The sequence below is a fragment of the Plectropomus leopardus genome, chromosome 19, assembly GCF_008729295.1.
Source record: "Plectropomus leopardus isolate mb chromosome 19, YSFRI_Pleo_2.0, whole genome shotgun sequence".
In the NCBI taxonomy this organism is placed as follows: Eukaryota; Metazoa; Chordata; class Actinopteri; order Perciformes; family Serranidae; genus Plectropomus; species Plectropomus leopardus.
The window spans coordinates 20,538,706-20,561,942 of record NC_056481.1 but is presented as its reverse complement, the minus strand read 5'-3'; the positions used below and the strand labels follow the sequence as shown (position 1 = coordinate 20,561,942).

Below are 23,237 nucleotides of genomic sequence, written 5' to 3'. Positions count from 1 at the left end.
ATGGAAATTTCTTAGATTTTAGGACATTTTAAGGATTTAAGGACATCTCCGATTTTGGGACTCCTAGGATTATTTGACATTTCTCGGTTTTAGGATGTTTCTCTGATTTTAGTATGTTTCTCAGATTTTAGGATGTTTCTCTGATTTTAGGACATTTCTAAGATTTTAGGACTTTTCTGGGGTTTGAGGACATATTTACTATTTTAGGACAGTTTTTGGATTTTAGGACGTCTCTAGGAGTTTAAGACATTCTGCAGATTTTAGGACATTTTAGATAGATTTTGATTTATTTTAATGTTCTTCTTTTGCATTAGTAGTTCATTTTAACATGATGTAGGGCTGCCAACATATAAACATATAAACATATAAAGTTAGAAAAAATGCTAGCTACATGCTATTTTTTTCAATCGGGTTCATAATGTTAATTATTATACTAATGTTAAGAGCTGAACGCTTCCTGATCCAGCTTAACCAACTGTCACACACTGTCATTTGCAATTTCTCAACTTAAATGCCACATCCAAACAAGTTTTTCTTTTTTTTGCACATTTCTGCTCAGCAAGCAGCGCACAGTGCACAGAAACTGAACACTTATGCACAGGGCCTGATACAGCACAAGTTTATTTTTTAACATTGCTGAGAATGAATTATTTCCATCAAGGCAGTCGTCAAATCCCCAGTTTCTCTCTGTGTTTTGTCAGAGGATAATCTAATCTCAGAGCATATCCCATAGAAGTTTGTGAAGGTAATGAAGCCTCTGCAAGTCCTGACATGTCTTTGTCTGGAAATCTCCCTGCCAGCTGTCGTCTGCTGCAAATTAAATCAGACTCGCTGATAAGTATTTTCAAACCTTGTTGTTTTTCTGTGCGGTTAAACTGATCTAATTGCTGCGAGTGCCAAGAGATTGTTCCATGATTGCTGATGATCCAGCAGGTGGCACTGTGGGTCCACATCTCACTTCATTCACACTCTGCTCCCCTCAGAGGATTTTGCTAGTGAGAAAAAATGGGACAAAAAGTCAGATTGTGTGAATGCCGCCGTTTACATCAGCTGTGGATAAAACACAGCTGATGAGCACTTTGAGGTGTGTGTGACTCGCAGGTTTCGCTTTGGCCTGGAGTGCGGTTTGTGTTCTGCTCGGTGCCCCGGAGCTAATCAGCCCACAAGATGCTCACACTGGTGCTGTATGATTCCTTGGGTTCTGTGTGTGTGTGTGTGTGTGTGTGTGTGTGTGTGAGTGTGTTTGTGTGTGTGTGTGTGTGTGTGTGTGTGTGTGTGTGTGTGAGAGAGAGAGAAAGAGATGGAGAACCGTAGAGGTGAGCGGAACTGCCTGTAAGTGCTGGGATTGAGCCTTTGCATTCAGTCTATTAGCCCTCAGTAAGAGGAGGTCACAGGGTCGCAGAGAGAGCTGGTGGCAAAAAAAGATAAAAATAAGGTTAAAAAAAACTGTAGTCCGAGTTTTTATGATCATGAAAAAATTTGAAAAAGTCACAGAATTTGCAGATAGCAATTTTCAGGCCTGCAGCAGTTTTGGAAAAATTAAATTTATCTGGAAAGTTTTGGAAAAGTCATGGAATTTTGCTTCACAAATCCACAAACCTGCATAATAACACGCATATGTGTTCAAGGGCCATTGAAAATGTTAAAGTGCAAAGAAAAATACTGTTTTTACAGTTTCTGGTTGTCATGCATGGTGTAGTCTTAGGTTTGGAAGGTGTTTTTTTCCTTAAAAATCACCAAAAAGATTAAAGAAATAACAAAATGGCTGAACTTTTTCCAAAAAAACCATGCATTTGGTTTTTGAATGTTGAAAAAATCCGAAAAAAATCTGCAAAAAATAATCGCTAAAATGTTTTGGTTTCTTTTTGTTTTTTTTTTGTTAAAGCTCCAAAAAAATTGAAAAGAAAAATTTCCAAAAAATTGCATGAAAAAAAAACATTTTTAAAGAAAAAAATTCCCAAAAAAAGCCAAACATTCTTAAAAGAAAAGCTCCCAAAGCCCTTTTCTAAGCCAAATGAAAAACACAAGTCCCTCTCCAGTGCTTAAAAAATATTAAAATATATTTAATAATTAAATATATTTTAATAATTATATATAATAAAAATTACAGTTATTTTTAAAAATTGATATATGTTTTAAAAAACTCTAACATAGTAATGAAAAAGCAAAACGATAAGGAGTCTCTTAGTCATTTCAGAGAATGTATGGTCTTAAAATTTGACTCCTAGTCATAGGAATTTATTGGTAAAATGTGTGTGAGAGTTCCATGTGAAACAGCAGACCACAGTCATTGAAGTTGAAAGTCACCCTGAAACACTGTAATGTTACTGTAATTTTAGTCATTTTAGTTTCAGTCCCTCCGAATCAAAGAGCAATGAGCTCCTCTCCAGACTCGCTGACATCCAGCATTCTCAGAGGAAGAAATCCATCGCCACAGAGGCACAGATACCAATTCTCTACGCCTACTGTCGGCTCAATAGACCAGAATGCAGTGCAGCCAAAACAGATTTTGCATTTTGACTAAAAGACCGTGACTTTTTCTGGACTGGAAAAACCTCTCTCTTTCTCGCTGTCGCTGGTGCTGTGTGCTCTCCCCGCCTACTCGCGTAACCCAAAGCAACAAGTACAGGCGCCTTTCTGGAGGGGGTTTGTGCAGAGTTGTTCTGGGAAACGTAGGAAACCACTGAGGAAGAAGAGTTAGGTGGAAGCATAATGACTCAGAGAACAATTCTTAATAACTTCATTTGAATATCTCATTGTAGATTTTGATTATCACCTTGTTCAACACAGTTTTCATTGGTCTAACCTGCAGCTTAAAGGGTAAATTTAGTGTTTTTCAACCAAGATCTTGTTTTCTATGTTTTTGTCTAAAAAGTGACCAATAGGACCAACAGTTTTTGAAACTGGTCCAGTATTTAGTGGCAAAACAGGCTCCAATGTAACCACCATGGGAAAAACTGCATCGTCAGTTTAGTTTTCGTCAGTAAAAGTGTTTGTTTTGTCACCGACAGGCTCAGTTTATTTTTGTAAGTGTCTGACAACATAATGGAGAAGATCCCTTCAGGGATGGACCTTTTCTTAAACAGTAAGAATCTTTTTGTTTAACCAAGAACAGCCCAGAAATTGCTATTGCCAAACCCACCAGACTCCATTTAAATCAAAAGTAATGTAAAGTAAAAGACAAACTGGATGTTGTTAGGATTTTTGGATGTAACTTGGATTTTAGGATGTTTTTTTTTTTTTTTTTTTTTTTTTTTTTTTTTTTAGGATTTTAGGATGTTTCTAGTTTTTAGGATCATGATGTTTTTAGGATAGGGATGTTTTTTATGATTTTAGGGTGTTTTTAGGTATTCAGAACATACCTTGGATTATATAATGTTTCTAGGATTTTAGAACATATCATGGATTTTAGGACATTTCTCTGATTTTAGGACATTTCTAGGATTTTAGAACATTTTTAGAATTTTTGGATGTTTTTTTGATTCTAGGAGCTTAGTTAGGACCTCTGTCAGGGGGACGGGGGGATCCTCCACTGAAACTTTTTTGATAAATAAACTCTGTTTTTAAGCTGTTTTATGCTGTCTGTCACCTCGTGTGTACTAAAAGTACAAAAAAAATATTCAGTGTGCATGTGTAAAGTGTGTTTGGAGTGCAACCTGGCACCCTTTTGGGGAGCCAGATTTAGCCTGCGGGCCGTAACTTGAGCATCACTGGTCTATGGGTTGCAGCTTTTGTGGATTTGTTTAAAAATCTGTCTCTTGTGAGAGGCCAAAATGTCTGCATTTGCCGTACTGCTCGAGCATATCGATTAATTCAGGAGTTGGAATGAGCAGTTGATTGTCTCGCACGCTGACGCAGGAGAGTAATAAGAGCTTCTATGAATAGGAAAATTTGCAAACGTATCATTACAGTGTGTTTATGTTTAGTGCTAAAGAATAGTAAAAACAGCTAATGACAGTATTTGCCCTTTTCCTGATTAAGGCTTTGTGGAACACACACGTGCACAGACAAAAGCAAAGCTGGATTTTTAAGGTGTGTGGGAGAAACTGAGAGGTGCAAGCTGTCCCTCAGCGATTCCCACCCTGCTGGCCTAACAGCGTGTGAGGCCAAGCAGTCCATTGATTGTAAAGTATGGAGTCTATAATTCACAAGGCCCCTCGAATACACGGCCTGGCTCTCTGCTAATGCATCTATTATTGGAACTATTGAGCAGCGGCGTGCAGGTTCCGGTGGACACACACACTCCTCCAAGTTCCTCCTCCAGCTCTTAAACATATGAGGACAAAGTTGCATGTGTTTCCACACACACACTTGTGCTATAATTTGTCCCCCTGTGAGGACGGAGGGGCGTTTGGGTGGACTCAAGTCCCTAATGGCTTGTCTGTGGCACCCGCTGTGAACGCGCGTGGTCGGACTTAAGGTCACATTTATTTCTGGACTGCTGATGTGGAGAATGGAGCCGTGGAGATAATAGACCTCTTCTTTTCTCCTCTGCTCTCTGTTGTGCTCTTCATCACACTCCTCCTCCTCCTCCTCCTCTTCCTCCTCCTCCTCCTCCTCCCTCCGCCTGGCACTTAGCTTGGGGCTGGAGGAGACCTACTTGTGTCTGGGGCTACGTCGACACCCTACATTAGTGATGAGAGTTGTGGTCTCTGCATGTTGTGTGTAATGGTGGGATGCAGAGTGCAGGGAAGATTAACTCTCTTGCTAGTTATTTTTGGAAGTTCTGGTAGCAGCCTAGTTAGGGGCTTGGAAACCTTCATGTGTACCTCAGAGCGTAAGAGATGAGTCAGTGCACCGCCACGCAGCCCGGCCCGAATCTGTTCTTCACATCAGGACGGAGATTAACATCAGCCAGCAGCTGACTGCGAGCAGACTGTAGCTGATACACTTCAGCTGACTGTTGCTTTAAGGCTGGAGAGGATAGTGAGGATTTCAGACTGAAGCTGCTGCTATCTGATATTAAATCTGAGCAGGTTCCACAGCAACACACTGGCCATGTTAGCATGCACACTAATATCCCGCTTTTTTTCCAAATATGACAATATTCTGAATTTGATGTGGGTCATGTAAACAGCATATTCAGTGTAGATATACCAAATTAGGCCTTTTTTTCTTCCAGATTTAGCATTTTCTGATTAAGGCGTGTGTATTTTTATTCTGTAAATCTTCTATGGCTTGAAAAGTGCCATATATGTAAAAATATAGATTAAAAAAATACATTATTATTATTATTATTATTATTATATTATACATTGATATTTTGGGGATTTTAATAGCATTATCTGTATATGTACTATTATTATTATTATCATACGTTGGTACAGCATTATCAGCATTTAATATATGACTCAAGTTAGGGATGCAAAATGCATTTTTACCGATATACGATATGCCATTTTTTAATAACTCATTTTGGCTGATTGCTGATAACGATATATGCACGTGTTTTCCATCTAGTTGCAGAGAACACCAAGTCTTTCCTGTCGTGGAATTAACATATTGTGCTTACTCTTATCAGGAGTCCAGTATGCGTGGCTGATGAAGATGTGTCCTCTTGTGTCATTCTGTGTCCCCTCTCTAAAGATTGACAAGGCCAGAGGCTGCCACACATAGATTTTTTTTTTATTTTTGGAGCTTTACCTTTGATTAGGAGCGCTACTGGAATATACCATACCATGCGGTGATCTATACCATCACACTGTCAGAGCGTACTCTGGGCACAGACAGAGCAGCAAAACGTTGGGCGCATTGAAAGTGAAACTGAACCGTTCTTTCTGCTGGGTTTAAAAGTTGCTTTCACTAACAGACAGCTGCTCCTCTCATCCATCGATCGGATCTAATCAGATCAGCGGTAATGGGATCAACAGATCACTTATCCACCACACGAGTCAAACTCCTCAAACTGCTGCTGAGGAAAAAAAACGGCTCATGGAGAGCTCCGCCTGCGCTGCATTCACAGACCAGCAAAAAATCTGAATTTAGAAAGGGGATACGTAATGATATAAAAGAACACACAGGCATTAAAAAAAAATGACAGTTTGCTCTCTGACATTGACAAAGCGAGTCAGATGGGTCTAACCCAGTTAAATGCGTAGCGGCAGGTCCTTGTTATATATGTCTAGTGTATGAAATGTCTTTATTGTTACTGTGCTGCATTTTTATAAACTCTGATTATCTGGCCACATTTCTCACTACATCCAGTCTAACTCCATCTTCCTCTTCTTGCAGTTCTCATACTGATTCAACTGAAATAACTGCTATTATTAGGCTGCTATTGGCAGAACGCTACAACTTTATCGCAAGAAATTGTGACATTTATTACAACTTCAGTTATATCTGCTGCCTTACATTTGGCACGCAGCCGACGCCACATCCACCTGTGGCTGTTGCAGATATCTTTGTAGATCACATGGGACAACTTGACATAGTGCAACAATTTTACTTTAGAGCACTGACATCTAGCACTACTATGAGGTCTTTCAGTAAAATATCTCGACAACTATTAGAGGGATTTCCCTGACGACATTCATGTGCCCCTCAGGATCAATTGCAATAACTTTCCTGTAAGCTTTCCCGAAGGTCACAATTTATATTTGCAACTGCTGATGACTTCTTGTAAAGACAAAATTATCACAGATTTTAAGTACACAGCACGTCATTCTTCTTGGGGTGGAAAGCAGACAGCATTTACTATCATCACATGATGCAAAAATGCTGCTCATTATGTGCATTTTCAAGAAAACATACTGTACAAACCATCGTTTTAGACACAATTTTGATTTATTACATGCAGACATTTTAGTATTTTCAAAATATCGACGCTGTCAGCTCACTTCATCAGCTTAAAGTACTTCACATGAACGCAGTAATCATAACAGCTTTGCAGAAAAATGAGTATCCATTACTCCATTATGGAAACTGTTTTGGGTGACAGCTTTGTTACATGAACGATTTAGAGGTATTGCTTAATATTTTATTTTGCTGTAGTCAGAAGGGAACTTCCATTACATCAGAGGTGGGTGAGGATGACAGCCCATAATGTGTTATTAAGGGCAAACATCAGCTGAATATATCAGTGAATTTATAAGAGGGCTTCAGCTGCTACAGCTGGTAACTGCTCTGAGTGGTGGAAATTGATACTCCTAACGTGTTGTTTTTGGTCATGCTGTGAAGCTGCAAAGGTCTGTTATGCTCTCTGAAGTAGAGAAAATATTGTGTTTGGAACTGAAAATGATGGACCTGTTGTCCCATGTCCTCAGTGGATATGTAACATAAAAAACACTGGTATAGCTTACTGTATGAATCAGATTTTTTTGTGTGATTTAGTCTTTTTCTCTCCTTCTCCTTTGGATTTCATGATGTATTTGCAGGGGTGGGTTGGGTACTTTGTTTCTTTTTATGCCTCTGTGCCGGCATAGGCCGGAGGCATTATGTATTCGAGTTGTCTGTCTGTCCATCTGACACATTCTTCTGAATGCGATATCTTAACAACAGCTTGAGGGAATTCAAATTTTGTACAAACATTCACTTTTTTGGGTCATAGGTCAAAGGTCAAGTTCACTGTGATCTTAAGAAAAACTTGAGAGATTTTTTTTTATTTGACACAAACCTTTGAGTAGACAAGGATGAGCTGATTAGATTTTGGTGGTCAAAGGTCACCGTGACCTTGCATTTGTCTCATTCTTGTGAAAGTGATATCTCAAGAAAACCAAGGGGGAATTTCTCCATATTTGACACAAACATTCACTTGGACTCAATGATGAGTTGTTTAGAATTTGGTGTTCAAAGGGCAAGGTCAGTGTTACCTGGCATCTATTTCATTTCATTTCCAGTGAAATTCTTTCAAATTTGGCACATACATCCACTTGGACTCAGAAATGAACTATTAGAATCTGGTGGTTGAAGGTCAAAGGTCAAGTCATGGTAACATTGTAAAACATGCTTTTGGCCATGACTCAAAAGCTCAAGAAAATCCTCAATAACTCAAGGAATCCTAAAGGAGAACAGTTTCTGTATTAGTACTAATTACTTATACTATTACTAATTATCTTTATACTTCATGTGTGTATATACCAACAATTTCTATATTTGTGTTTATTTGCTAATGATTTGTGCAATTTGACCGCACTGTCAAATGAATGCTTTAAGCAAAAGTTTGTACTCCTCATCCATCTTCTACTTGTTGTAATAGTGAAAACTAATAAATATATTCTCCTAAAACTTTTTTGAGGGGAAGCACAATAAATATGCCTGGTATTGGTAATGAGATGTAAAAAGGTGATGGTTTTCTTGTCCTTCTGTTAGCTGCACTCAACCGTATGATCAGCTCAGTGGAATAATACTCTCCGCTTGCTGCAAATGAAACTTTTTCAGCCGACTATAATTCACTTGTAATTGTTGTTGTGAGTTGGGGTTTCATATTTTCTTGATATATACTTTTAAGGATGTTATAAGTAATTTCCTCCCTTTATCTTGGATGAGTTTCTTTCTCCAGGGTTTTTTTTTTTTAGTCGCTTTTTACTTTTCTTTTTTACTGTAGCAATAAAAGTGAGCCAGACAGATATTCAGCATAACTTTTGTCATCTTAAAAAAGGAAAAAGTAGATTTTATCAAAGCAGTTCATCTTAACAATGGAAGTGCTGTGTTAAAAGTTGGATTCTGTTATTTCTACATTTGAACACTGTACGTTATTAGTTTTGGCATATTGCCGTGTGTAGTGTCTGTGTGTGTTTTGTGCATTTGAAGTCTCACTCTGGTGTCTCTCCTCTGCAGTGGAGCTGCGTCAGGCCATTGTGGCCATGATGAACAGGAAGGACGAGCTGGAGGAACAAAACACGTACGTTACGTGATATATTCTCCTTATCTGCTGCTCGCAAACCCCCAAACACACTTACACGCACACATTCACGCTCAGACTGAAGGAAGATATCAGATGACCTCTGTGTATAAATTGTGTCAGCTTGTTTTCTTTTCATCCTGAGACGAGCATTGGTTTTGTTTTTTTGTGCTGACTTGGGGGCAGGAAAGTGTTTTGTTATGTTGTGTTTTAAACGTTAATCCACCAGAGATTTGTGATTTACGCTCATTTAACAGCTGCTTAAACGGATCGCTGTGCAAACTGCAAAGCACAGTTCAATAAAAATCTGTTTATGCTTATTTGCCATTAATCATAAATAAATGTGAAGCCTCTGCCGGGCGGTATTTAGATTTTAAAGATAAACTGCGATTTGTTCTCGGAGCGATGCATCACAGATGTGCTGATGATTTTTTTTTTTTTTTGTATCAGAGCTGAGTGTGCCTGCAATTAAAGGAGCTTCATATTGTTTATCTAGTCCACTGTTTATGAAAATGACATCACCAGAATGTTAACATTTAATAGGTCTAAATCTGGAGGAGACAAGAATGTTAATGGGACAGCATTTGGTCTCCAATGATCTGCTTGATGTGTTTGACAGGTCTCTCCGCAGTCTGCTGGATGGGGAGATGGAGCACTCGGCAGGCCTGAGGCAGGAAACTGATCTGCTGAAGAGGAAGCTGGCAGAGCTGGAGGAGAGACACACAGCCAAGGTCCAGGCTCTAGCCAGGTAAGAAGCAGCTGGGACGTTTGGACGTTAATATGATCATTTCTGCTCGGAATATGGGAGATTAAAGATGCAAAGAAAGATCTACTCATTTTATTAACAGTTAAAGTAGAAATAAACATGTTTTTTTTGTTTTCGCTTTAACCCTTAGGGCCCACTTTGATATTACACACACTTGTATCGCTCTGCGCACAAAATGCACTTTTCAAAATCCAGCTTTAACAAATATAAAACATTAATATTATGTTCTACTTTCATTGAGTTACTATTTTAACCAACATCAGTTCTAATTATTAATATCAAGTATTCATTCAGTCATTCAGTCATTCATTCAGTCAGAATTTTAACCCTTTAAACAGGACAGGTTTTTGTCATGTGTCACTGTGTTTTTAGATGAAAGAAAAAACACAAAAATGAATAATTTTCAATATACGTTGAATTTTTTTATCATCACAACTGTGATTGGCAGAAATATTGATTTTAATACATTATAATGTTTAGTGCAATGGCAAATGCTCACACCGCTCTGCATACAAATTGCGCTTTTTATAATCAGGCTATAAAAATATTCTACGTATATAGTATATGATTGTCTACTTTCATTTAGTTTATTTTTTTTCACCATCAGTCCTAATCATAAATATCTAATATTATTTTTTTAGAATTTAAACCCTCTAAATGCTAGGTTTTTGTCATAATGCCACTGTGGTTTTTTAATATGCTACATGCTAAGTAGATGTTTTTTGATGATCACAACCTAAATATGTCAGTGGTTATCAGCAACATTGATTTTTATGCATTTTTATTTTTTTGCAGTGTCAAATACCCACACTAACACTTTGAGGTTTTGATTTCCTACTTTCATTTAGTTCATCAGTTTTTTTACCATCATCAATCCTATCAAATATTAATTAATTAATTATTAATCTGTTTTTTAGAATTTTTTAGTATTTTAGCTAGGTTTCATCATGATGCCACTATGTTTTTAGAATAAAAACAAAATACAAATATTAAATTATTTCCAGTCTACTACATGCAAAGTAGATTTTTTTTTGGTTGGATTATCACAGTTTGGGATGACATGCAGCAAAGGGTCATGGGCTGGAGTCAAATGTGCGGCCACTGCGGCCTTTATACATTGGGTGCCTGCTCTACCAGACGAGCTACTGGGTGCCCCGATGTACGGTCATTTTAAAAGTTTCCATGAGAGAAGAGTCGGAGAAAATCCAGTGAAGAGGCAGTATATCTGGTGTTCAGCAACACAGCTTTTAGTTTTAGTCTGAGTGAGAAAGTTAGCTGTATGTTGTTTCTATAAGCTGAAAATGAGTGTGTCGCTGGTGGGAGGATTTTTTTTTCCAAAGCAGAGTGCTGCAAAACATTTGAGAAAAGCCAGAACTCTAATTATTTGACATTGTAATGATTGTTTCATTGCTTCTGACCATTAACTCATCAACCCCCTGCAGATACATGACGGTGGGACTTTTTATAAGCACGGCCATCCAAGCATTTAGAAAAGAGCTTTCTCACATCAGGCAGTTTGACTTGTTATAGCAGGAAATGCACACGCAGGTGGCCCAAATAACATCATCAATGGCTATCTGATTACCGTTATTATTCCAGCAGGCACACCTGAGTTAAAGATGACGAGCCAGTTTGGGAACTTTTATCTCGTATGTCTCCCCAAAGTTTTTAGTTAGTAAACATTGTGTTAAAGCTGTAATAACTCAGAGGACCTCTGTGTCTTGTCATTAAAGCTGCTCTGTGGCTGCTGATTGTGCCGAGCTGTGCCTCTGTACCTGCGGTCGCTGCATCAGTGTTTTACACATAATCACAGTAATTACCACGACATCACCTAATGGCAACAGCCTTACTCAGACACAGGAAGGAACTATATTTGTGCATCTCTCACTGTTAAGCCTCCACCTCCAGCGCAGTCCACTCACGATGAAAAGTTTCAGAGGGATTTACTTTCAGAGAGAGACTCTGGTTTTTCATCGCTGTCTCTCCCAGTTAGCTCCTGGTTGACAATTCTCCCATGTTTCTTTAGATTTCTGATAACTTTTCACACATTCTTTTCTTTTTTGATTATTACAACCTGTTTACGGTACTTTATGTGACCCCTACGACTCTGAAAGTCTACTGCAGTGACGTACGGGCCAAATCTGGCCACTGATAGAGTGCAAGGTGCCCCCCCAGCCATTTTCTTTTCTCATAAAATCAAAGATATGACCTAAAAGCCTAGAAAAGTAATAAAATCTAAGAAATATCCTAAAATCCTAGAAACGTCCTAAATTACAGAAATATACAAAAATCCAGTAAATAAAAAAAAAAAAGAAACAACCTAAAATCCAAGATACATTCTAAAATCAGAGAAATGTCCTCAAATCGTCGAAATTTCAGGAAATCTTAGAAACGTCATGAGAAATGTCCTAAAACCTGATAAATTCCCAAAAATCTTAGAAATGTCATAAAATCCAAGATATGTCCTACAATCTTAGAAAATGTCCAAAATCCTAAAAATGTCATACATTTAAAAAAAAAATATCGAACCAAATTAGTCATATTTCAGTCAGACAACCCATGTTTGAAATGTTCATTCAGAGTTTAGAGTTTGTTGTGTCTGGACTCTAGGTTGTCACTCCCTGCAGATACTTGAGATATTGCAGAGTGATGATTGAATATCTTTAGGTGGATGCTGGGGTGGCGGTGGGGCGGAAACAGCAGGCAGCAGTGGCATTGACAAGCAGAAGAAGAGCTGGGAAATTTTAAATAGACCGCCAAATTGGGAGGCTGTTTTGTCAGTGACATGTGGAGTGTGAGATGACGTGTGTGTGTAGGAATCAGAGCAGCAGGAGTTGACTGCCTGAACTTGCCTGCAGGCATTGCTCCATTTAACATAAAAATTCCGATGCAGTGTTATTAGCGTTCTTCAAAAGTCACCACAAGTTTTTGGAATGCAGATTTTTTCTGACTTCATATAGATTTCAAAAACCTCCTGTTACTGAGGGCTGAAGGTTAGCGAGTATGCAGAGGACAAATGTCACAACAGTTTTGTCCTCTTTGTAATGTGCTACATTTGCTTCTCTAAATCACACTCACACACACTTCTGTCCCCACAAGTGACCACCGACAGTCTCCCCTGAAAGTGAATTGCATCACCTCAGCATTGACAATTGATTGCCTGTGTGCCAGAAGTCTTCAGTCGAGCCCTGAGCCCTTAAATCGAGGATTAGTCATCCTCCAGCAGTCTAAACAGAAAGCCGCAGCAGGACTGTGTGCAGATAGTCGCCTCCTACAGTACGTCAGGCTACCAGCGATGATCGATGCGGTGACTCAAGTTAAGCGTGTAGGGATGGCTGGAGCTGATGGGTTTGCAGGGTGGTGAGGACAGCAGGGCAATTGAAATGTTTTGCATTTTTGATGTTCACGCAGAAAATTTTCACCGTTTAACAGCTGGATCAACACTGGTTTCCTTGATCAGTGTTCAGACACTTTTTGTAAGTATTTAAATCGCTGAATCCTGAGAAAATTGATTTCATTTTTTTAAAACATGGGTGAAAAGGTAATGAGCGACAAGAAATCACCTGCAAATTGCAAAAAAAAGTAAAAAGTGACAAGACTATGACCTGAAAATTAGCTAGGGGTAGGGCTTGGCAGTATGGCTTTAAAATAATATTGTTATATTTTTAGTCTATATTGAAATATGTATGATATATATATATCAGTATTTAGAAATCTCATCTAAAAACTATTGTAAACTGCTTAAGAAATTATTAAACTAACTACAGTTTAAATACACTTAAGTTAAGTAAGTACAGCCATAAAAGTCCTAGCTTTTAAGCTTTTAGCTTTTAATTCTTATAATCATATATTTAATGTTTTGTTGTAATGAATACATATGTATTGTTTAACAGAGTAGAATTATAAGAATATTACATTATATTATTTTATTTTATTATTAGATATTTTTATTTTTGTAGCCCTGTTATTTTATCACTTTCTTAAGGTTATTTTCTTGTTTGATTTTGTTTTTTAGTTTCTTTTTTTGTGCTTATTTTCAGGTTATTTTGTTTTAACTTTTTAGTGATTTCTTGCTAATTTTAGGCCAATGCCCATTGGGGGTTTATTAAATAATATCAAAAAAATGGGAAATGTCCAGAAAACTGTGTTATAACTCTTTTATTTATAAATTTAAAATTATGTTACAAAATTAATTAATTAATTTAGCATTTTCTGAAGTTTATTTTTCTCATTTGTTTTTGTTTTTTACTTTTCTTTTTTGTTTCTTGTTATTAGAAAGCTAGCTTATTATTTAGAAAACTGTACTTATAATTATGTTGCAAATAATATATACGAATGTGTGTGTGTCACATTTATATTTTTTTTGCATTTTCTTTTTTGTTTCAGGTCATTTTCTTGTAGCTCCTAATTTTTGGGCCGTTTCCTCCCAAGTTGCTCATTGCCTTCTTTGCATGTTTTTGAAAAAAAAAAAAAAACATGCCAATTTGCTCAGGTTTCGAAGAGGTAATAGAGCTGAGAGAAAGAGTGTAGAAGCAGCAGCCTCATGACTGCCTCACAGTGTGCTTTTCCACACAAAGCTTATTCTATAGTCTGCTGCTAAATCTCAAGTGCTGCTTTTCCTTCTCAGCCAAATCTGTCTCGATCAATAGCGGCTATAAATACCACTGAAGGAGCAGCTAGCCACTGAATGAGGGCTGGAAGCTGTCAGCATCATTCAATGAAAGAGGCTACTGGCAACGGTTGCTATGAATCCCACAATTCTTTTCACTCGCGCAAAGGGTGAACCGGGAGTCAGTAAACCTGACATAAAACGTGACGGCGAACAATAACATCTTAACATTTGAAAAGACAGTTGGCTCGCCCATTGACCGACGACTCGCTGAAGTGCTTTAAAGCCTTCCAGTTAATTGCAGCGTTATTGAGACGGATTGTGTAATCTGCACTAACTTTGACAGGAATCACTTTGCTGAGTGCAGAAAATTCTCAGGTTAAATGTTTATCTTCAGCACCAGATGGTCCCGCTGTTTGCCGCCAGCTTATTTTTCTGCTCCTCCTCGTAGTAGTACAGCGCCCAAACCTGAAGGAAGTGCCATGTGTGTGAGTGTGTGTGTCTCGAGCCCGGCTGTACATGGGGGTGGCAGAGGATGAGCGAGCCGCCATAGATAGATTTCGGCTGACGTCGACTCCGACAGAGGGGAGCGGGCTAAAACTAGCCTGCTGCTCACTTAGTGTGTTACTCATACATAAAACTCAGATATGCAGCAGGACCCTTACTCACACACGCATCCAAAAATAACATGCATAACAAGTCTTTCACTCACATGTTGACACATTGCAGCCCACATCCTCACTCTCAACTTATTGCAGGTGGTAGAAATCCAACGAACATACAGTAGTCATGTATGTTTGTATGCACACGCTGCCTTAAACCAAACTCACCAATGGTGTCAAATCTAATATGTAATTCCTCAAAGTATTTAAAGCCAACTATTCAAATTATTGAATTTTCTGCCAGTGCTTTCATTACATACAAGTTTATCGTAGAGCACTGATACACAAAATCTTGGCCCTGTTAGTGTGTTGGGCCCCCAGCCATTTTCTAATTCACAATAAAAAATGAAGCGATTCAATCAGAAATTGTTTTGGTAGTTTAAGTCCTAGAGTGCATAAAACATAATCAAAATAGAGCTAATTTATTAAAAAAGTGTAAGTGGGGAGTCCTCTGCATCCCCAAAAGAGGTCCAAGCTAAGCTCCTGATGTCTTAAAATCCCTCCTGAAATCTTAGAAACGTCCCAGAATCCGAGAACTGTTCTGAAATCCTAGAAACATCCTGAAATCCTAGAAATATCCTAAAATTCTAGAAACATCCGAAAATCCTAGAAATTTAGTTATATATGAGGAACCTAGAAACATATATAGGGCTGCTGCGACTGGCTCCTGGCCTCCTTCCAGTTTGCAAAAGTCTCCCCCAAGCAAAGCAAGCTGAGTATCTAACCATAAAGCAAGAAATCTCTGTATGTTTGTATATGTGTATGTGTGTCTTTCGCGTATCTCGGGAACCTTTCTTCTGATCTACTCTACGCTTGGGGGATATATTGCTGGGAAGATAAGAACCTGCCTTGATGGCAGCATATGTTGCTCCACAACCTCTATGTACCTTTCAGCATTTATGATGCCTTCACAGATGTGTGAGGTTAACCATGATGCCATGGGCACTAAACCTCCCCCCATACCATCACAGATGCTGGCTTTGAACTTTGAGCTGGTAACAGTCTGGATGGTCGTTATTCTCTTTAGCCATGGAGGACACAATGTCCATGATCTCCAACAGCAATTTGAAATGTGGACTCGTCAGACCACAGCACAATTTTACACTTTGTGTCAGTCCATCTAAGATAATTTCAGGTCAGCGGTGTTTCCATGGCAGAGTCTGAACTTGCATTTGTAGACGCAGCTATGAACTGTGGAAAACCTTGTCAGGACACAAAATGTTACACATTCTAATGTGTTAATGTGTAAAAACATTTTGATCAAATAATTAGAATATTTTGATATGTAAAAAATATCTGAGCAAATAGATTTAATTTTGAATCCATAAGGATTTCTGTAGCTGAGCATGACATTTTTGAATGAATAAAAAAGAGTTGCACAAAGGTTTACAGTTACATATTGGTCTGTTTGTGGTTAAAAGAAGTTCACACAGAACTCAATTTCAAGTGTGAATCCCAGATTTACATCTACAAACCAAATCCAGGGGTACAAATCATACCTTCAAGTACAAATACAATAGCGAATGGAATTTTTTACACATTGAAACACTTAAATTCATTGGATCTAATTGCTTTTAAGAGGAAAAAGTTGTGATATTACAAGAAAATAGTTGTAATTTTACAAAAAAAGGTCAAAATTTTACAAGAATAAAGTCGTAATTTTACGTGAAAAGGGCATATTACATTATGGAAATTACCATATTGCCAGCAAACTATAAAACAGGCGCGAGCACAGGCAGCGTCCATGGCTTAATATTATGATTTTTTTTACAATATTACGACTTTCTTGAAGTCTCAAAAAAAAAAAAAAAAATCCTCAATGTTCCTAATGTCACACATTGACACATCTGAATGCATTTCTACAGAATATTTTCACAAAAACAGCTACAATACTTTTGACTCTATTTTGACTTGTTTAGATTAAGATTTAAACATTGCGTGATAACCAAAAGCCCCCGATATCTCTCTTCACGTCTCACTTTCTTCATCACGCGGCGCCTCTTCTTTAGTCACTGTCACCACTAATGATAACAGACACGGAGCTGTTAAAAAGCTGTTGCTTTAAAAATAGATGTCCAAATCCAAAATGGCCTTGCTCTGAATGTCTAACCCTTAAACTCATTCCCTCAAGCATAGCAGTCAAGACACACACACACACACACGAGCGCTCTCTTTCCCCCACGACTACATCTTGTCCCCCTTTTCAGAAGTCAGTTGGCATAGCCGAAAGCAGGCCTCTCGCAGCAGGAAGACGGGAAGGCGGCCAGTCGAGTGGGATCAGGCCAGGAAGTGGTACCTCGTCACTGGGAGAGGGGGCGGTTGGACAGGCGGACACACGCGCACACACACATGCACAAAAGAAACGGGAGCAGATGCCTTTTTCTTAGCTGGCAGAGCGTCCGTCTTTTCTCCAGGCGGTCTGGTGCAGCTGATCTAAGACGCAGCGGAGAGAGCGGCTGTGAAGTTTGGCGAGTTTACTTGTTGGGAGTGTTTAGGCTCTTTTCTTTCTTTGGGAAGTCAATTATGTCACTCGGCCCAGGGGGGGCTTCTTCCTTAAGTGCTGAAGTTATGACAACCCGGCCCTGCACCCCTTAGCCTTGATATATATAAATATAAATTTGTGTGTGTGTTTCTGCAGCTCTGAGCATTGAGCCTTTGGAAGTGTGACACAAGAGTGTATGCTTGAAGTTTTTTCTTCTGCAGAGAGGCTGAGCAGCAAATTGCACCCAGGAGCATTACCCAGTGACTGAGCTGTCTGTCTCTGAAGGCGTCTTTGTACTCCTCATCTACTACTTCCAAACAAAACCGGATCATACCTGAAGAACAGCCAATTTAGCCGTGTTTATTGCACATTAAGACGACTACAGAGCACAGAGATGTTAAAGGAAGGGGAATACCAGAGAAAAAAAGTCACCCTATAGGGCTTCTCTTAGCTTGAGTAATTACTGGGTGTACTTTAAGGTGACATGCTTGTTTTGCTTCGAGAGGAGATCCTGTCCTGTTTTTTTAATAACAGAGTTCATTCGGTCATGAGAAAGCTGAAAAAGTAATGGAATTTGCAAATAGCAATTTTTAAAGACTACACTAAATATACCCTGAAAGCTTTGGGAACATCATGGCATTTTGTTTAACAAACCTGTATAACAACACATGATGTGTCCAAGAACTATCAGAAATTTGATTGTCCAACGATAAAATATAAAAAAATAAAATAAAAAATTATGAATAAATAACCCCCCCCCCAAAACTTGTAAAGAAATAAAACATTTCAAAACTTTTTAAAGAAAAACAAAATCACCAAATTCTTTTCTTTAAAAATTGGCCAAAATGTCACCTTTAAAAAAAATCTATTTTTTTTTTTTTTTTTTTAAGAAAACACAAATTGATGTTTTTTTCTTCAAAAATCACAAGTCACCAATATCAAAAAGGTCAAATCTTTTAAAAAAGAAATCCTGCATTTTTAAAAATCGGTGGTAAATAACAACAAAATATAGCCCTTCAAATTTGTATAATCCTCCTCTAGGCCAAAATAAGTCCCTCCCCTCATTTGATGTACCTCCCCCTTTTTGCACCACCAACTCCCCCCTCATAAATGATGAACAGTCCCTTAATTATACTTAGAAATTCAGTTCTGTTCTTGTTCTGATTTCATAATTTTTTTAAATAGATATTTAAAAAGCTAGAACCACTGAGACATATCTATGATTGTTTCAGAGACTGAATCATCTTTAAAGTCAGTCTCAAAGTCATAAAAAAGTCATGAAAATATATTGGTAAAAATGCGTATGCACCCTGCAATAGTCTCTCCCTGTACTTGCTTTATTTAAAACACACAAACCGAGCAGTCGTCACCAGCTTTCTCTCTTTCTCACAAAATGTGTCTTTATCTCCCAAATGCACACTCTTTCCCGCTCTTTCACCATCTCTTTTTTTTGCACACAGAATTTCTTCAAATCTATCTCTAAGGCGAGCAGACTGTCTTTCTCTCCGTGTTTCTTTTTGCACACACCCCCTTTGTAAATCTCCTTGTACACAAACACTTCCTGCTCGCTTCTCACATGGAAGAAGATGACTTCAACAGTTTTATTAACCAACGTAGTTAATAGGCTTATCCTCAGAGCAGGCGTTTGCGCTAACAATATTTCTGGGTCAGACTATTGCCCTTAATGAGAAAGTGGCCGGTCTCATATCAGCCGGACGAAGGATGCAGTTTTCGTAACAGAGATGCCGAGCAAGGACTTCACTTTGGACATTTAAAACTTTACTGCCCCTCAAGGCAGAGAAGACACTTGGAGTTTCAGATGACTTTCAAACGTTCCACATTTCTGGCGATCCAGCAACTTAATGGATCACTCTCAATTGGAGAGCATTAATAGAGAGCCGAAGCTGCAGTTTCTCGCCACAGTTTTAGGAGAGCAAAATTGGTACAGAGTTGTCAAGCCCAGGGGGCTTTGTGGTTTAGATTTGTTTGGTATCTATCATTCAAGCTCTGTCTTTGTACGGATGGACTTGCCGAAGGCACAGAGAAACAGAAATGTAGACTTTAGTGGGTGTGTAAAAGCATACGGATATTCAAAATGTATGGACATATGCACAGCAGTGTGTATGAGAGGTAGTTTACCCAACGTATATATCATCCTTCATAGAGAAATTCAGTTACCTGCGTGGTGCTGAAAGATTTGCTCTGTTTGTGGTTTTCCTGGAGATCAGGGCCAACAGAGAGCTCACAGGATCAATCAAAGTGATCACAAGATGTAAAAGATTAAGAAAAACATCTCCTCAAAATTATGTTTTAGCCATGCTAGTAGACAGAGGTCGATCCACCTCTTTTTTACAGACTAATATATTAACTATTGGATTTTCTTAAAATTTAATACAGTTATGGCTGGGCGATGTGACTTTAAAATATGTCAGAATATTTTTAGGCTTTATCGCCATACACAATATATTTCTCTATATTTTCAAATCTCCTCGAAACTACTGTAGAAGACCCAGATACAATATTATTAAATGAATAATAAAACAATAAGTGACAGTGAAAAATAACAATAAAAAAAGGCCTATACTTTTATACTATATTCATTATACTATAGAATTCTCAATAATGAATGTAATCGCTATTTGCAGCCTTTTAGGAAAGTCAAATTACCAATAAAAGGATGAATAGAGAAACAGCCTTTGAGCCTCGATGGGATATTTGATGTGGCGAAAGGCATTTTCTCAAAACAATTAATGAAAGCACACAAGATACATGAAAAGAAATGAGTAGAAAAACAATGAAAATGTGGGGATGTTGATGCATGAGTTTCTGTCTGTAATGAGCTGGTTAATTGCTCATGGGGGGGGGGACAAGAAAGTCTGTGTTTGATTTAGCACGTGTGCGACCTGAGGGAAGACGGGACACAGAGGGTGTATTTTTGTGTTTTATCATTCTGCTCTAAAATTGGATTTGAAAATGTAGCGAGCAGGTGAGGCTGTTGTTAGTGTGATGTTCCCTCATAACCTGCAGGACACTTGCTTATTTACACCCCGACAGCTCCGGTAATATCAGCCGACAGCAGCCTGTGTACACTTCCCCGAATTTCCCTCAAGACCGCTTATTTGGGAGATGCACGTCGTAATGTGGGTGTGATCTACACCTGTGTCAAGATTTTGTTTTGTGCCAGTGTGTTTGTATCCATCATCTGGCATAATGATGCAGAGAGTTTTGTCGTCTTGTTATTGAATCACTGCAACTTTCCAGAGATGGCACAGTGGGAGCATGCACGTTTCTGCGCTAGGTGCCCCTGATGTGGTTAAATCGAAGGCTACTCCAGTGTGATTTTTTTTTTTTTTTTTTTCAAATCTTCAATTGTAATCAGTAGTTAGAAGCCTGATGTATTAACATCAAGCCTGATTGCTGATTTTTTTCCCCTTTAGTGGCTAACGAGGTGACATTTTCTCCAGTTTAAACATCACTCTTGTTTTTCCACATCGACCAGTGTTTTCTATCTTAAATAATGCAAAAAGCAAGCACGCATTACATCAGCAGACTGATCAATAATTCAGCAAACTGTGTTCATTATCAGGCTGTTGTAACCTGGAAAAGAAATTAAAGTATTGTTTGTTCGCAGCAGTAGAAGTTTGCTGTGAATAAATGAGTCTCTGAACAAACAGTCGTGTTGCTGATTAACTGAGGAGCTTTTGGGAATCGATTTCTATCGACAGAGTCTCAGATTGCACTGAGGCATTAGAACTTTTGAAGGCATTTAATGGATTATGAGTGTTTAAAAAAAACAGCTGTCTGAACAGGTCAGAAAGGGCTCACAATACATTTTAACAGAGAGTTAACAAGTTGATCAATAATTCTGTCAACCCTGGTTTTTCTATTTGTTACTGGAAACATTCCTTTATTTGGACTGAAGGAAAAGTACTTAAACAACACCTTAATGTTGTAGTTATATGCACTCATTGTTTTTTTTACACATTAGAAGTAAGGAAAACATTGTTAAAAGGATTGAATTGTAAAATAACATATATTATTATAAGAATTCATATAAGGTGCATATCCATCTACTTCATTTTATGTGCATTTTCAGTGTTTTTAACATTAAAAAATTGAGTAGAAATGCTAAAATCTTGAAATATTGCAAAAACGTTTCATTCATTGTGGGAGGTGGAAAAAAAGGCAAAAATAATAACAGATTCAGTGTATAAATGATGACATACAATTAGGGCAGGGCGATATGGCTTAAAAATAATTATTTTTAGGCTATATTGTGATACACAATTTGAGCTACAGTTACAGTGAAGAGAAATTAAATATATTGACTGTCATTTTGTCAAGTTAAACAAAGCACTGCCATAATAAAGTTAAACAAAAATACTGTTGGAATGAATTTAAATAACGTACTGTTATTAAAGAGTTAAAATACTTTAAAAAAGTTGAAATAAAGTTAAATAAAGTACTGTGAAATAAAGTTAAATGAAGTAGTTATAATAAATCTAACAAATAAAATACTTTATTATAAAGTTAATTTAAAGGTAAATAAAGTACTGTTACATAAAATTTAAATTAATCAGCTATTGTCATATAGTAAAAGTTAAAGTACTGTTGTTATAAAGTCAAACAACCTAGTGTTGCAATAAAGTTCAATAAAGTAGCTACTAAAATAAAAAAAAAGTTAAATACAGCTCTGTTTTAATAAAGTTATATAAAGTACTGTTATAAAAAAGGTAAGAAAACTAGGTATTGTAGCTGTTGTCATAATAATGTTAAAGTAGTTATTGTTCTGATAAAGTTGAACAAAGCTTTTTAAAGTAAAGTTAAAATACTGTTATAATAAAGTTAAATAAAGTAGCTTTTGTCATAATAAAGATAAAAGGGCTATAAAGCTCCATAGAGCAGAATGCAAAAGTAGAGTTGGGTTATAATTGCCTTTCTTGTTACAAGTGTTCATTTGATTGCTGCCTAATATAAAAATATTGATTATTGCAGCTTTAATATTGTTATTAAAACGCCGACAAGGACAGTGTAAATACAAAGTGGGCAAATGTAGCTGTGTCAACTTAAAGACTGATTTTTAATCTTGATGAGACAAAGAGCTAAAGTAATCAAGTATTAAAAAGGTAACAGCTCTACATGAAATACTCTAAAAGTACATTGTTCACCTGAGCGCTGCGTATCAACACCTCTTCACTCACATTTTGTCAAACGCTGTAATCTGCCTGCCAGTGGAACAACAGACACAAAACTCATTCTCAGTAAAATGAGACGCATCAGAACGTCTGCATATCTCCCAGAGCCCTGACACAAACACACACTTAGAGCGAGCGGCGTGTATTAGCTATAATTTAATCAGGCCGGAACAGCGTCTGGGCTGCGGGTGGTTCTGATAACGACGACGTGGACGGCTCCTCGGAGAGCTCGGCGTGTGGATTCAGGAGTTCTCCCGGCAGGCGCCTCTTTTGTTGGTGGGGAATGAGGGCTGATAAGCAGGGCACCAAAAATCACCCGTGGAGAATGAGGGGTGTGGGGACGGCGGCGGAGCAAGACAAAGGCTGTTAAATTTAACTGCCGGGGGCGTAAAGCCACACTCCAACTCTGATTGATTTCCTCCCCAAAGTCGATGATGTTCAAACGGTTACGGCTTGTAAAGAGACTGCCTCTGTCTTTCACTGTGTTTCTTTATCACTCTGTCTTTGTGTTTGCGTCCTCATCTGCAGTCCAACACACACCGACGCTGCTCTGAGCGATGTACAACTAAAGCCTCACTGGGCCGTAACTCTGACCATTAACCTGCGTTTTCGCTGGATTACATTTAGTGCTCTTAAACATGCAGCTCTAAAATACTGAACACTGAAATTCAGTTTGCTCTTGCT

The 23,237-nt window shown here is 38.0% G+C and overlaps 1 protein-coding gene across 1 annotated transcript in view; it reads left to right on the top strand.

Annotated features, from left to right (window-relative positions):
- snx29 (sorting nexin 29) overlaps window positions 1-23,237 on the top strand; it is a 53,629-nt gene that overhangs the window by 17,597 nt on the left and 12,795 nt on the right. Inside the window, exons 12-13 of the mRNA XM_042507630.1 lie at window positions 8,776-8,839; window positions 9,459-9,587. Of these exons, the coding sequence (XP_042363564.1) occupies window positions 8,776-8,839; window positions 9,459-9,587 (193 nt within the window). The remainder of the gene's footprint in view (window positions 1-8,775; window positions 8,840-9,458; window positions 9,588-23,237) is intronic.